Source organism: Gavia stellata, chromosome 22 (genome assembly GCF_030936135.1).
Source record: "Gavia stellata isolate bGavSte3 chromosome 22, bGavSte3.hap2, whole genome shotgun sequence".
Classification (NCBI taxonomy): domain Eukaryota; kingdom Metazoa; phylum Chordata; class Aves; order Gaviiformes; family Gaviidae; genus Gavia; species Gavia stellata.
The window spans coordinates 9,525,327-9,541,942 of NC_082615.1; the positions used below are offsets into that span (position 1 = coordinate 9,525,327).

At 42.7% G+C, this 16,616-nt stretch overlaps 1 protein-coding gene across 1 annotated transcript in view; it reads left to right on the plus strand.

The window, feature by feature from the left end:
• Nucleotides 1-16,616, plus strand: part of RAB11FIP4 (RAB11 family interacting protein 4) — a 124,369-nt gene that overhangs the window by 50,125 nt on the left and 57,628 nt on the right. Inside the window, exon 3 of the mRNA XM_059828215.1 lies at nucleotides 4,710-4,798. Within this exon, the coding sequence (XP_059684198.1) occupies nucleotides 4,710-4,798 (89 nt within the window). The remainder of the gene's footprint in view (nucleotides 1-4,709; nucleotides 4,799-16,616) is intronic.

Below are 16,616 nucleotides of genomic sequence, written 5' to 3' on the forward strand. Positions count from 1 at the left end.
GAAAGTCATGTCTGGCATCCTGAGTGAACTGAAAAAGTTAAAGGTTCATGTCTTCCTCTTCAGTGACTTCTAAAACACTTTTCATCATCTTTGCTCCGGACTAAAGATGATCCTGTCCTGCCTCTGGACAGCCAGCACTGTGTTGAGAGTTTGTTAGTCTTAGCCAGGTATTTTCAAGAAAGGAAAAATCTTAGCTGGCTGTTTTCACAGAAAGAAAGGATAAATGACCTAGTGGTTTTGGTGCTACTTAGGATTCTTGTTCTGCAGCAGACTACTTCTGACCAGGGACAGGTCACTTGCCATTTTACTTCACTTCGCCCTGAGAAGTGTGAATAATTCCAAGCTCATATGCTACTCCCTAACCCAGTTCTGGCCAAATGAACTGTGTTCACTTATGCATTTGTAATATTAGGATAAATAGTTTTTAACTCAGATAGATAATTTTGACAGACCAGACTAGAGAGTGACTGAGTGCTTTGTTAAACAAGAACTGATACATGTCTATGTGTCAAACAGCCTTCTGAGCGGTACAGAGAAGCTGCCTCTGTGGTGGCTCATCAGGTGGTGTCTTTAGCCAGAGAAGAAAATTCAACAGCTTCTGGCCACTCTCATTTTGTGATCTGATAGTTAAGTTCTTTCTCCAGATATAAGATTGTTCCTGATCTGTGTCACCCTGCACAGTGATTTATATAATGCCACAGACTTTCAGCAGTGTTCCTCCACAGAGGGTATCCTTTTGCAGAGCTCCAGCAGTAAACACAAGGACTTGAAACTATTCCTGGCTTAGCTCTTTGCCTCTATCCACTGTCTCACGACAATTGCAGTGCAGCTAGGTCTCCTTGCCAAGTGCTGCCCAAAAACGTAGATGAGGGAATTTTCCCAACTGTAGCAAGGGAGAGAGAACATCAAGCATGTTGATATCTTTTGACACAAGTAGGCAGCCAAATGAAATATCTCTAATCAGCGATGTAAGTGGCTTTCAGTTTTACCATTTCCTGGAAAATGAAGTTATAGCAATAATGGGACATCTTAGTGCAGGAGGTCCTTAAAGTAGCCAGGAAGTATTCCTTCGCTTATTTGCAATGGGTTATTTATAGACAGATTCTAGCCTTGGGTGCATACTGCTGCACAGCTTGAAATATCCATCATGGCAGTTCTGCAAGCCTAGGCAAGCATGTTTCTTCTCAAGAGTGGTACTCGTAGCAAAGAGCACCATGTGTGCCAGACTAGACTGCTCCCTGTACAAATTGTTGTCCAGTACCTTAATATTTCCATATTGAGATTTGCAGGAGTAAACCTCGATTTTTTTTTTTTTTCATTGTTTTCTGTCTAGACTGTGACACACAAATTTAGCTCATTGGCATTTCCCAGGCTGCAACCCAAAATATATTCTGGTAATAAGAAGACATATGCGTAGTATTTGAGACACTCCAGTGTCCCCTCTTTGTATTATGCCCCTTGTGTAAACCCCTTGGAGTACTTGGAAAATTCAAATTATCATTTAGATAAGGGGAGCGAAAGGTGAGATATATTAGCACTGTTGCAGAAAAACACCGAGTAAGAAAGCTGATGCATTTCCCGACAGCGTGCCAAAACCCACCTTCCTGGTGATAAAGGGTGGCTCAAAGAAAAGACCAGCACCACAGTCCTCCAGAGTTAAGACCTTCTGATTTCTGTCTTCACAGGGGAAAAAAGCAACAGAGAATTTATTCTTTAAACACAGTTCTTAACAGGAATAAAAACAGGGGCACAATCCTAAGATTCTTGAAGCCAGTGGTCATCTTTCCATTGATTTGATGGATGTTGGAACAGGTTCAGATGTCTGCAAGGTAACAATGATGTGTTTTAGTCATCTCAGAGGAAAATGGCCTCTCAGCATTTCCTTCTCTTCTTCCGTTTTTTATGGAGTATAATAACATGCAAATCTTCCCCACAGGATGAAGAGATACAAGCTGTCATGCCAGCTTGTATGCTAAGTAGACCTCTCCCAAAGGGGACACTAGTAGCTGCACACTCAAAACATCTTCCCACCAGAAAGTCACCTTTGCAGAAGGAGATAGGCTCAGATGAACCTACGTCCTGAGTCTGTCAGTGCCAATGGAAACTTGGCCTGTGACTTCAATAAAAGCAAGATTTGGCTTCGTTTGCCATTTTAAGCTATGCAGCTAGGTAAACAAATTGGATTAAATGCCTGGTGATGTTCTGGAAATGGGTCAAATGCTTGATCAGCTTCTGTGGTTTTGGATCAGGACAAAAAGCCTGTGCCAGGTGGCTGTCATGAGGAAGTGGTGAGGGCTGCCCTGAGCAGGTTAGGTACAAAGGAGGCAAAGCTTTTCTCCCCAGTTTTTTTACTGAATAAATTATAAGCTTGAATTTAAATGGCCAAGGGCTATCATGAAGGGGACCACCGTAATGGACAAGGAAAATGAAAGATGGATCAGGAATAATCTTAGGTAAGAACTGAACAGCAGAGAGGGAACACAGAAGACCTTGCAGCTAAACTCTAGATTTGAGACCCTGGAAATCTGGGAGCTATTTGTGTCTCTAGCTCTAACAGACCAGTCTGGCCGGCATTTCGAAAGGAGGCAAGGCAGAAAGGTTTCTGACTCCCCTTGTTTTGGGCAGTTAAATCCTTCCTTGAAGACCAACAGCCTTTGCGACTTTTCCCCACCAAAGAAAAAAGTTGGGGCAGGTGGTAACTTCTCACCCACAAGGCTTAAATGAAGATTGACTGCTTAGAGGTCTTTAGCTAGAAGCACTGTTGTTAATACAACTGAATTAGGAAAATAAGGCTTGAAATTATGGATGAAGATATTGTTGTTGGGAATATTTAGAACTGTGTAAACACATCTCCTTCATTACACTAATCTACATCCATTACTGTGTAGCACTTGGCATTTATTTTCTTTTTTGCTGGAGATAACTCACTTTAATCAGTAGGTGCTCCATATCATGAAGAGACCTTTTAGCAAAGTAAGCAGTTCATATGTGTAAAGACTCTCATAGTGAGTTCTGGCACAAGGCAGTTTGATGAGTAATAGACTTTGGCTATTAATGTCAAAAGGTACAAACAGTAAATTGAATTCTCCTCTGTAAGAAGACTAGACAATAACCTCAGTCAAGCACAGACTGACACACTTAATGATAAAACCAAGAGAAAAGAGAAAGAAAAGGATTGTGGCTGGGTGTGAAATGTGAGAGTCACAGGTAGGGCAAGTTATGTAGAAAGATGCCCTCTCTAGGCAAAGTTTAACATCTTGCCTCTATCAGCCAGTAAATTATTTTTTTGGATTGTTATTCACAGATGAGCTCCTCTTTGGGAAGTGACCCTAACATGCCACTTTTGCCCACTAACTTCTCCAGCAAAGTGACAAATGCACAGAAGTGTGCAATTAATAGCTTCATTTATTCTCTGTTCTGTGCCACTTGAGAATCTCACTTTGCTGCAGAAGCTGGAAAAGGGAAAAAAGTCCTGCTGCCTGTTGTCCATGTGACACTCCTGAGATGTTAATGGTTGCTTCATTCACCACGTACTGCCTCTGACATATGCCTGTGTGTGTGAGACAGGGACAACATATCGATTCCCCATAATAGGCTTCCTCCATCTGGTCACCTTTTCTGTTAAGTACTCCTTTCCTTTGTAAGGGACTTCCCTCCATAACCACAAGGTATCTTCACCCCTATAGATGTTATGCCTTTATTTTAAAAACAAGAGAGAAGATCAGCTAACAGTATAAACCTGTGCAATTCACACTTTCTTACATTACTCTGTTTCCTCTGGCTCACCTGCCTCGTGAGTGGGTATCAGTGTGTAATGTCACAGCCAAATGTACTGCATTAGTGATGGGACGGAAGAGAGAAATACTGCTGGATAATTGCAGCTTCCAAGTAGGATAGTGTACAACACATGCTGAGAAAGTTTCACACAGTTTAGGCCCAAGGCTGTAAGCTGGTTATTCTAAAATAACCTGGCCTGATATGACTGCCTTCTGCAGCTCAACATGCCAAGTACAGTCATTGGTAATTAATGGAGAATGAAGCATTGCATGATTTCAGTGTTTCTATATTTGTCTCAGGTTTTCAGATGAGAGAAGGACTGAGGGAAACACAGAAATTGATTTTTCCAGCTGTTAATGTGGTTGTTAACAAAAGCAAACACAGAAGCTGAAAATCTCTGGTTGCAGTGCATAGATACTTGCTTGCCAAACACTGCATGCTCTGTGATAGAGCTCTTTTTGAAGAGGAATTTGTGACATTTAGATATTGCCCCTTTGTCACTTAGACCAGAGAAAATCAGAAGCAGCTCCACTGACACTAATGTGCAATAGACACTGGCTCATGCCAAGCCTGCAAATCCACTGTTTGACTTCAGAGTTTTGGGTTGGTCAGGGGTGGGTTTCTGTCCCGCAGTATAGTTTACCAAGCCAAGCAATGTTCAGCTTTCAGTTTCATTGCAGTGTACTGTATCCGTGCTGAGAGTCAGTGTTAGTGTAATTGCACTTATTTAAGTGCCACATGCTGAATATGTGCTGTGCAGGACTCTGAAGGCAGAGCTTTGTTACAGCTATTTAAACACATTCCAGAGCTAGCTTTCAAGGTTTTGTGCATATAGATTAGCTACAAACCTATGTTTCTTCCTCCATTGTCCATGCAATCTCTGGGAACGTAGACTCTCAGCCTGACCATTTGCTCTTGTTTCTTTTTGCCAGGCTGTGAAGAGTTACTAAAAGATGTCCTGTCTCCTGAAAACGCTGGGCCTCGACACTACGAGCCACAGTATGTTGATTACTATTACCAGGTAAGAGAAGCACTAATTCTGTCTCATGTTAGTGGGCTGAGGAAGCCTCTGGAGTGATGTGTAGTTGGGTCATTGTAAATGCTGTTTTACTTGGCCTGTTGACTTTTCCGTCTAGATTCATGACTGTTAGCAAGCCTTCCATACTGGTTTAAGCTGCATTTAACACAGGGTAACTGTCAGATGGTGTGAGAGTATTTAGGATTTGGATAGCATTGCTCTTACAAGCCTCAGTATTCACTTGGCTCTGAAGAGAGACATCACATACAAGCTTGCTGGCACCACACAAGTGGAAAACACTGATTTTTGTATCTAATTAAATCAGTCAAACTCTGTAGGTGAACAACTCCTCAGAGACCTTCTGCAGATAATAAACGGGGACTCAACAGCTGTTGGGAAGCAGAAAGAATACACCTTTGGTAACCTTGATAGTATTTTGGCTGGTGGTATAGCATATTTTCAAACCATTAAAGGTCTGCATCTGTATCCTTAATTTGATAGTGTCTGCACAGCGTAACAAGCAGGACAATGTTAAGTTTCCTTTAAGGGTCTATTTGTCTCTCCTTCATTCTATTTTCATTTTAATCACCTCCACCCATGTAAATTCTTAAGATTAAAGGTACAGTTAACATTGTACATTCAGATAAGGATTGCATGTCAATGGTGTTACGAGACTACAACTGATCCTGAAATCAGGAGAGAAAGCATTTTACCTTCCTAGGTGATGGAAGTGTGAGAACAATACTCATGTATTGAGGAAAGACATGTGATAAGCATGCTGGTGTTACAGCACTTCACAGTGTTACACAAAATGGTTTCCACTGTTGGTACAGAAAGTATAGAGACATTTCCTTCACCTCGGTGCAGAAGATGTCTGTCACAAGATGGAAGGAGCCCTCCATGACTGCAAACAGGAGGGCAGAATTTGGTCATAAACTTTCCTAATAAGGAGGAGTTGTCTGGGCTTATTGGCTCTTTCTGCTTGATGAAAATGACAGGCTAGTTTCAGTACCTGGGCTGTGGCAGGCAGACACCACCATCACTCTGCTTGTTTCTAAACCCCTATTTTTTGTAGCTGATGACATACCTGCCGTGCTGTTGCTTGGCTACCTTAATAGATATCGTAAACTAAACTCCCTGTTTTGCAATAGATGATGGAGGCTATAAAATGGAAAGCAGACTCTCTGCAAACACTAGGTGTTCCTCTATTGCTATGCAGGCATTGCAGACTGGTTCTGACACTCTTTGAAGGCAGGCGACATGGTCATTAGGACTTTATTTCTCAGGGATTTCACATCTGTCACCCAAAGATGTGCTGTGGAGAGTGCTTGAAGACACACTGTGAGATGGCTGCAAACTACACCACTCCTGCCACCTATCCGCCAGGAGAGCCTGAGGGTGGGAGCTGCAGTTGCTAATCCTGATCGCGGCCGATGACTTTCCCGTTTGAGTTCTAGATTTGTGCCTCTGGGAGAGGAAGGGGGCAGAGGGTGACCCTTCCTGTTCAGAAGGAGTTGATCTGGCAGTGCAGTGGTGGAAGCCTTGCTGATCACTTCTGGGTAGGACTTCTGATGTCCACCAGCCACCCTGTATGGTCCCTGCAGTGGGCGGCACCATTGCAGTAGAGTCCAGCAGCTGTGTTTGCCCACTTTAATTGGGCCAGTGCAGTATTTGTGCAGCCTCTGAGCAGAACCAGGGCAGATGAGCTATCATGGTAGGGAGAGGACAGGAAACAGTGCACATTGTTGTACACCCCATGCTTATCCCACAGCTCCTCTGCACAGCTGCACTCCAGAGGGGACCATTTCATCTACAATCTCCAGGTCTTTCAGGTGCAGTTTAGAAACTGTTCGCTAGATGTCAGTTAAAGACTGGGGAAAGGCTGTGAACAGGTTCTGCACTTGCTTTAAGGATCCTCTGCTATGGCAGAAAGTTGGAGTTTTAAATCTGATGAAACAGAGGAGAACGGAGGCCCAGGTGGATTTGAGGTTATCACCACTGATGAGATTTGTTCCCTGTTCCCAAGGAAGTGCATACTGAAAAGATACGAGCTCTCCTTGCATCATCCAGACCTTCCTGAGTGATGTAGTCAAGTTTATGGGCAGCTCCCAATGGTGCAAATGGTAGTTGTCTACCTAATCTGGTTTTCATCCCAGTATACCCTTTGCATGTCTGTGTAATTCTCAGGTGCAGTCAAATTCTCAGGCAGTAGAAGGATACATCTGCTGTGATAGCGAGAATAGGTATTTTAAAAGGGAATGCATCTCTTTTATTCCACCCAAGGGGTTGTACTTAAAGGCAGGTACTGAGCTGGTTCGTTGTTATGCTGTCTCTGTATTCACAATAGGATTTGAGAGGAAGAGGAGATTTATCCTTGTCACATGTTATTTCTCCTGACCCCTGCTTTCACTCTTGCTTCCCCTCCCAAGTGCCCACTCCCTGTATTGTAGCCTTCTGAAGCCCAAAGCCAGAACCCAAAGCTGAAGAGGTGAAGGTAATGCCAAGTGGGATAATGTGGCAGGAGCTACAGTAAGATGCTGAACTGATCCAGCTGTTTATGTATGTTCAGTCAAATGGGAAAGAAGAAACTGCCAAGCTTCTAGCCTTTAATTGCAACCAACTGGATGCAATTAATTTAAATCGATACATAAAATCCCCTGATACCAGGAGATTGGGGCATTTCATTTCACATTTTCTAAATGGTCTGTTTTTACTTTTTTTTCCCTTCAGTGTAAACAAGAACAAAAGCTGACAAGCTTTTAATGTATAAAAACTTTGTCCAAAAAGTAGAAAAAAATCTTATTATATATGCAATTTAAAATGCAAAGACCATTCCATGGAAGGTTTCTAATGGTCTATAATGAGAGGCTGTGTCAGTGATATTTCAGGTGAATGGAAAGCTCTTCCTTTGAGCTCAAGTCTGTTAAGGTGTGATAGGCAGAAAGCAAAGAGCAGCACTTGGTTACTACAGGATTCTCAGATCAGTGGGAAATCTCCCACTGACTTCTATCAGCGTTGAATCAGGCTGCAAAGACTATGTTAGCACATACAGAGAAAGCTGGTCCAAAGAAACTTAGGAGGATGGGATTGCAATTAGGATTTAGCAGTTCTAGAGCCTCTGAGCTCCAGGACCTACAAATAAACCTGCCCCCTCTGTGTATGAATTCAGAGTCTGTTGATTTGGTTAAGGTCTGTATTGTGCTCCATTTCAGGCACTGCTTCAGTCAAGTGCTGTTTATTAGTACAATTTCTGTCTTTTACAGCCTCTAGAGAGATAATAGAAACACTCTGAATTTGCCAGAAGCCAATTTATCGATCCTGAATTCCTTTCACAGTGTTTGCTGCTATGGCCTCAACCCTTGTTTTGGCTCCAGTTTGAAGGGAGACAAAAGTCTCCCTAGTCCAGTGTGTAGGATTTACCTTGTGGCAAGCATCTGGTAGCACTTCAGAGCCCTTGGATAGCCTTTTGGAGTTGGTAACCAACAGAAAGTCCACAGCTGAAGTATGTGTGTGAAAACCCAGACCCGATTGAGCCAGCTCAAACAAAGCAAAGTGCATGCGTCTAGTATTTCCGAATGGCTGGCTCTGGGCCTTCCTGGGCACCTAGCCAGCTGGGAGCACTAGCCACAGGACTCGGAATTAGGCTGGCTGCATCTGCAGCTCCCTGGCCAAGATTTGTGTTGCAGGCCCTGAGAAGCAGGGACCTGGGTCTAGGTGCTTTTCTGTCTGAGCACCTAAGTTTGGGAAAAAGGGAATCAGCAATAGGAGCTGGATTTTTCAGCTCTTCACCTGGCATATTTTGGTTGTTCAGATTTGAAGGGAGCCTGAATCTAGATCACCCGGATAGATGACAGAGAGGAGGTTGAATGATGGATCTTAGAGCCTCTCACCACCAGGTAGCAGGGTATCTATTTGAGTAGCTGCTTATGAAGGGACAGACTGTGTATTTTTACCTGTGAATAATTGCCTTTTCATCTGAAATCAGTGCCCAAATGCTGTACATGCAAACCCAGTGGAAGAGTGTTGTAAGATACAATAATAGCCTGTTTTAAACAAGGCTGTTTCTTATTAGTTGTTGCTGTATTGAGTTGCTGCCTTCCATTTTTTTGCTGCTCTTACTTGTAAATAAGAGAGTGAATCTGCCTCTTAACAAGGTACAGGATGATTGCTCTATGTCAAAGAATGAGCTGCCTTTTCAGTCCTCTGTGTGTTTGCCTGCCTGCCAAGTGATTAATTACACTGTATGAACAGCAGAAAAATTGTTGAAACATGACAAATAAATTGTGTTTGCCTCTGAGATGGAGCTGGGACTATTAGCTGATCTGCTGCTTTGAAAATATTTTCAGTAGCAATTAGGAGTCCCCCACTGGCTTCTGAAAAGTTTTTTCCCCACTAGCTGCTTAGGGATATCTGCTAACACCTGTGTCGGAACAGAGGGAGCCTTTCTGCACTGGAAAAAGACCGTGATCCAAATGGGTTTTTCATTAGGCTGTGGAAGAATGTAGTGGTCTGAGACACAGCCGGACTGAGGAAAGGTGGAAGGCCATTTGCATAGGTCTCCTTTGTCAGCCTGGAACTGCGGTTATTATCTCCAATTGTGCTGTCTCTTGCTATTTATTGAAAAGCGAAGCCCAGGAAAGCGTATTTTATTGAACTCAAACTTGCAGTTCTCTTCCTCTTGTTGTTCCCATCTTAAATAAAGCTCTCCTTCCCGCCCCCCCCGCCCCCGAGGACACCCCTTTCACCAGGCATGACAGCAGTTGCAGCAATGCTAGTTTGCTAGTGAACAAATCCCTCTGGGTCACTTCAGTAGAGAGTAGCAAGCAAAGACATCAAATCTTACCTGAGCCCAAGAAACATCTGCCCTATCACTTCTAGTTTCCCAGAAGCCTGTTCTGCCCAGTTTGGGGTGGTGTCCACCATGAAGACATTGACAGTCAAGGAATAGTACTAACCTGACACCACAAGTTAATGCAGATCTTTACTAAAGATAGCACCACACATCCTTCAGAGCTTGACTGTTGATATATTTTTGTCTTTGGTGTGACTTGGCAGTGCTGAGTCCCTAACAAAATGTCTTCCCACATAGTTTGCTCTGGGTCTGTGCCCCCTTGCTGTACTGACCTCACTCTTCCTTCTGGAAGCTGAAGCAAAGTTTGAGTGAAGGATGTCAAATCTAGTGGGGAAACTTTGGAGAGTCTGCGACTAGAATTTTTTGTATTTTTCATCTCATATATGCAGTGTTTTGAAGCAATGGCTCCACCTTGACCATTGAGTTACCAGTGTTCTTGGGCAAAATGATTGACCTCATTTGTCAGGAGGGTTTTCTTGATACTATTTTTCCTAACATTAAACCCAGGTGTTGCGAAATACATCTTTCCTCCTGCCTTCTGTGGTAGCATTGGCAGAGACACTCCTATCTTAGCACAGGCAAAGCAGCTAAGATGTTACTAAGCTGGAAATACCTTTCCAACTGATAGCAAAGAGAAAAAAACAGCCTATGCAGTAAGGAGAAGCAATATTAAACACAGCAAATTGAAGCTTTCTTTTTTTCTGTTTCTTATCAGCCTCCAGTTTTCTCCACCACCCACACTCTCTCAGTCATTCTTGGCTCCCATTGTGTTTTCAGCCCTGCAGATGCTCCATGTCTGCCTCGCATGTGAAGACTTCCCTCCCTGTGCTTGAGACTCTTGGCATGTTTATGCTACACAGCGATCAGGACAGTGCGTGTTTGCAGCTTGCTTCCCTTACCAAGCTGCTGGTGGACTCTTCTGTCCTGCAATCGCTGTGGGGCCTGCACTGTGATTATGAGCAGCTCATCCTAATGTCTTTCCTCAAGAAGCTGGGAGAGAGGCTACATCTTCATTCCTGCAGTAGTCAAAATGTGGAATGTGCATGTCCCCCAGTACTTCAACTGGGGAATGTTCTGGCTCGAGCCTCTCTCTTGGGTATGCCAAGGGAAGCAGAAGGTTCCCTGGTTTGCCTGGTCTAATCTAGAAGTCTATTTTATATTTGGTGCTCCTAAATCTGCCATGTTCTCCTTTCCCACAGCTTCTGCTGCATCCCCTGGGAAATGAGTACGCTCAACATCTCCAGGGATTGCCTTTTGGGAGGCCCAGCCTAGGAATTGATCCCAGCCCCTGCTGAAATCAGTAGAAAGACTTCCTAGAACCTGGCAGGAGGTTAGGTCAACACCTTGGGTTGTTCCTGAATCCCTCGCTGGAGAGGCGGGGAAGAAAAGCTTGATAAAGCACAGCCATACATTTACAGAGAAAAAAAAAGTCCACGTTCCTCGGTAGGGCTAGGCAGGATTATATACAGGCAACACACTGTCTGCACCAATGAGAAGTTTATTGTAACCTCTAAGGGCAACACTCTCAGCAATTCATTTTTTCCAATTTTTTTCCAAGCATCAGAAAGCAACATTAACTACAACTGCTGAGAAACTCCCAGTGAACAATTATCAAGAGCGATGAAGAGCACAGCGTGCCCCCTTTTGGGACTAATTTACATGGAAATTGCCTGCTTTCACCTGGCAATATTCTGAATTATATTTTTTATGTTTGTGCATACATGCAAAAATAAGTGTCTTTGGTACAAAACACCTGCATAAAAATAATGTACCTCTCTGGCTGCTCAGGCTGATTACAAAATGCTGCCCTGAAGAACTGCTGTACAGAGAATGAGCAGTTTTGCACTCGGGGCAAGGTAGACATCTTCAACAAAATAAACGCTGACTCCTCCAAAGACAGCCATAAAAGAGATTGAGGACTATTTTCTTTTCCAAAACCAGTCTGAATTTTGATTTGGTGGAACATCACACACTGACATTTTTAAAGGGGAAGTTACTTTTTCCCTGACTTGTTTTTGCTCGGTTGTTGTATAAAACACACATAAAATAATACAAAAGAAGTGAAACACTCTGGCCCAGTCAAAAAGTATTTTTTCCCTTTCTCAAAATGTGTTTTGGATTTTGTTTTGAGAAAAATCTGAGGTTTTGACCTTCTCGTCCTAATCGGGGCCAAGAAAATATTTTGAAATCTAAGAGCTCCCCGGCTGGGAGAAATGTTTTCCCACCCAGTTCTTGCCACGACACCCCAGTAGATGGGCTTTGCTCCCTCCAAATGCAATCTCACTGTCTGAGGCCAGCAGGAGACTGCCCAGGGCTGGGGGGGTGACCTGATAGAGATGTTGCTTGAGTTTCCATAGGCCTCAGAATGGAGTATCTCAATGCAGATATTTGAGGTTGGGAAGCTGGGATGAATTTGTGTATGTCAGTGTTTTTGCACAAATTCTGCCTGTTAGCTAGTTTAAATTTTAAGCACCTCCTCTTGCAGGTGAACTACTGGCCTCCTGTAACAGAAGCCTAAATCAGTTGGGGACCAAACATTATTCAATTCCCACAGGGACTTGTCTGAGTCAAAATTTACCATCTCTTAGGGCTATATTTGGCTGGGTGGTTTGAAACAAGTGGAAGTGTGACTGCCCAGTTCAGCCATCCTTGCTGTGACTCGGCAACGGAGATGAAGTGCCAACTGTAGTGTCCTTGCAGGCATCTATAGGAAAGTCACCTCGTGCACTTATTTTATTGTTATCTATGATTCTTTTTTGAGTATTTATTTCTGTTCTGTGTCCCAGGTAGGGTTTTGTATAGCATTCAAAAGCTTTACCATTTGAAAGTCTGTCACCTATCTGTTTGACAGAACCTCTGTTTAATAGACATTTTCTATCTCATCCCTATTTTTTCTTTCTGAGGCATTATCTCCAAGCTTTTAATCTGCTGATTTTCTGACTGAGCACAGTTTTGGGGGTGGTTTTTCTGGAATTGTCAGTTGCCATGGCAAAATATTCCTCCCATCCTTGTTTTCTCTCCATGGATAAACCAATTCAGGCTGTGGCTCAGTCTTTGGGTAGAGGCTGTGAAATGACTGAAAGCTAAAAGTTGGTCTCTTTCTATTGAGGAAGTCGCATCCCTATTGATTTGATCCTTCAGGTAAGTATAGCTTTGTGGTTTAGCCATTTTTGCCTTATGCTTGCTGTACTGAAAATCTGTCCGCTTCAATTTATGGTGTATCTTGAATACAGCATTATTAACAACGTAAGCAAAAGAAATATTATGACAGCACTCGCTGTGTGCCCTACTCCCATGAAAGAAATACAACTGCTCGGTCAGAGGGTGGTGAACATGTCTTGAGTCTGATATATGGCCTTTGGGGAACACCAAAATATCTGTAATAAAAGTAGCCACCTAAGAGGCAGTGCATGTAGCGTTCGGTGGGTTTCTTGACACTTGTGTGACAAGATGAGGATATCTTTGCCTTCCAGTTCATAAACTTGAAACTGGCTCTTTCTTTCTTTGTTTTTATTTTCTTATTTCCTATTCTGCCTCATATCTTTTCTCCTTGCTGCTCCGGGAAATTTGTGCTGCGTTTATGGAAGATTTTGGGACATAGAGTGTTGTTCTTGGAATATTTTCAGTAGGAAGGATGTGAAATTGAAACGGGCAAATTTTTTTGAGTAAAAAGCATTGGTTTAAGTAGGTTTATGCTTTTTTTTTTGTTTATTAGAAGAAAGTTCTGTGTCGACTTGTAAAAGCTGATTGATAGAGCCAAGATTCCAGGTTATTATGAAACTGTTGAGAGAAAGTCAACCACAAAGAGATGTTCTAGCTAAACAAAACCAGTGAAATCCCTCTTTGCACAAGCATACACAAAGGATTTGACTGCTTCTTTTCTGCCTTCTAGCCTCTCTGACCAAACTGAGAGCAGTATATTTTATTGGAGGCAGCTTCTCTCATTTTTTTAAAACGAAAGACCTGCACATACTGCTAGGAATTTTCCCAGGTACATAAAAAAATTCCTCCTTACGTGAAATCTTACAGGAGTCATTTCTGTCACACCACTGCCACTATACTGCCCACAATATTTTAGGGTTAAAATAAGTGATTTCAGTAGCTTCAAGAATTGCCACCAAAATAACCCATGCAGTTCATGAAATTGCCCAATACTTTTCCTAGTTGTGAAAGCTCTAGGACACCTTTCCCACTTCCTTCTTCTCACATTTCACACCCAGCCCTTGCAATGTCCAAAATCCCCAGCGGCCCCCGGTGGGGGGGACTGTGGCACTGTCCTCTATTAGAGGCAATGGGACTGTTTAAAATTAAACCATAGTACTCAGCTGGGCTCACAGAGCTAAAAATTAGGTCTTGATTATCTTGTCTATTTTTAGAAGCTGGAGAAGAATCAAAATACGAATTTTTTTTTTTTACATGCTACAGTGGAGAATGTATTTGTCTGGGTGGAGGCAGGGTTTTTCAGTACTGTCACACATCTGGGCTATGATAAGCAATTTGTAACTGAGCAGGAAGAAGTAGGCCAGCCTACAGGAGAGTATCTAGGAATTACTCCTGAGGGATTTGTGCTACACGGCCTCCAGCAGCTGAAATAACAGCATGAAATTACGATTAAAAATTAAGAAGAGATATGGGCTATTTGACCTTCTTTCAATCAGTGACACAGAGGCCCTGCCTAGAATAAGGGTGCAGAGAAATGCAGCTTCTGTTGAGCGATTGTATGCCAAGAAGAGGCTGCTGAAGTTCATCCTAAACTCTGTGGAACAGAGAGATAATTTCTTTCCGTTCGACATGGTCCTTGCAGAGCCTGGACCGGTTTCGGAGCTGTGTGTGCGCTGGTGGGGCAATGCCACCAGGTACGGGAACTGCCGCCTGCCGGGCAGTGTTTAGAAGAGTGTGAAACAGTCCTTGCTCCAAGAGCTAAGGTCTGAACAGATAAGAAATAGGAAAGAAACTGACAATGATTACGTTTTCTAAGTTTACAGAAATCCAGGCAAGATTAATTAGGCCCCTGAGAGGCCTTGCTAATTAGGAGTTTTGCTATTTGGCTCACCTTTTTACCCAGACTGTTAGTGTAATTACCCAGTTGACTCCAGTATCATTTGGGGAATAGGCCATGAGATAGAGCTGTTTAGGTGGATATGTACACTGGATCCCAGGCTTGTTTTGGTACTTGGCATTATGATAAGCTACTAGGAAGGTTAAGTTGGAATAATAATGTAGCCATGGCAATGTTGATACAGAGTTGACGCAAATGCTGATGAGCGTTTTGGGCTGACAGTGTGAACCTGGCAGCCTCGTCTCAAACCACCAGGACTAGGAAGTGTTTGGAAAGGAAATGCATAAAGCAGACACAATAAGGTAAAAAAGGCATATCAAAAAGGGTGATTCCTTGGAGGTTTTGCCAGCCTGTGTATGGGACTGTGATAACAAACAATTTGGCTTTGCAAGAGACTTCGATTTGTTCTTAGCTGTGGAGCCTGAGAGCCTGTTGTTCTTAGCCTGGAGCCTGTTTCATTTGTTGCCTTTCTACATAAGTCTCTGGTCACTCAGCATATTGTTTGGGGCAAAGGCTTTCTCAGGATGTGTTTGTACAGCACCATGTAGAGCCAAAGCAGGATAATGACTGGAGGAGAGAAAGTTTGCAGGCTCTGCAGCCTTTGATAGATACATCCCAAATACATAAATACGGTATAAATATATTGCAGAGCTTTGGCCAAACATTTTTATAGAATAGTGCAATACTTAGGTAAACTTTCTTGCCCATGGTAGAAATTTATTCATAACACTGTATACAAAGCCAGACCTCATTTAAAATGGGGGGAATTTCTCAACTTACACATACTGAATATGCTACCACCTTCTTCCAGCAGCAGAGAGGACATGTTTGGCTTGTTTTGGTCACAGAGCAATAGACAGAATCTCAAGTATTTTTATATATTCTCCACAAGAAGTTTCCTATATTGGTAACTGTTCTGCATTTATTACTGGCATGTGCATGTTGAAAAAAATATTGCTGTTCGTTGCTCCGATGAGTTTTTCATTACTGTGTCCTTGAAGGCTAATGTCATTAAGGAAGATTTGTTGGGGTAACTAGGGCATGTGTCTTTCATCAGGAGATGGACCATATGGTTACAATGCCCTAAGGCACGCTCATGGAAAAGTCTAGTGCATGGAAGATGGGAACCTGTCCAAAACGGGGAGTGGTGTTTTGGGAACCACTAAGAACTGTTGGTCAGATTGTTAGATGGTGAAAATCAACCTAAGAGCATGAAAGAAACAAGCCTATGTTTCTGTTGAGGTTTTTTTCCCCACCATGTAAGCTTTTAAGACTGTTACAGTAGGAACTTTTTCCATATATATGCTTCCTTTCAACTCTTACAGCTTCACCTTCACTGGGCTCCTCTTTTGTCTTTTAAAGTTTCAGAACTTAAAATGGTTTGTCATATCTATATCTTTAAAAGCAGCTCTCTGCCATAAATCTCTGTGTTTTAGACTAGTGTATTTCTTGGGATTCTTGTCCCCTGGCTTCTTGTTGCAATCCTCAGAATATTTCATAGACCAGTTTCATCAGCTTTCTTCTGTAGGAATTTCTGATGCTATTTGGCCTGCTGACTCAAAATTATTGCAGTATTTTCAACTGAATTTTCTCTCAGTGCCTTGTACAAGAGAGCTCACATCATGAGTGATCCGAGACTGAACGAAGAACTGATGTCCTACTTTCCCTTCGTCCATTCAAAGTGCACAACAGCCTCTGAGCAGAGTGTGTGTGCAAGAATGAGTTCTGCGCACTGAGGAGATGGGTGTGCAGAGACAACTTATCTAAAATGTCTATGTAAAAGGACTGCAGTGAAGAATGAAGGAAAAAGGGAGTGGGAGGTGAATTCTCAAAAATCAGAGAAAAGTAAATCTAAGGCCACGAAAAGGAAGTTAAAGATTGGGAGGTTAAAGAAAAACCAGTTGGGAGAA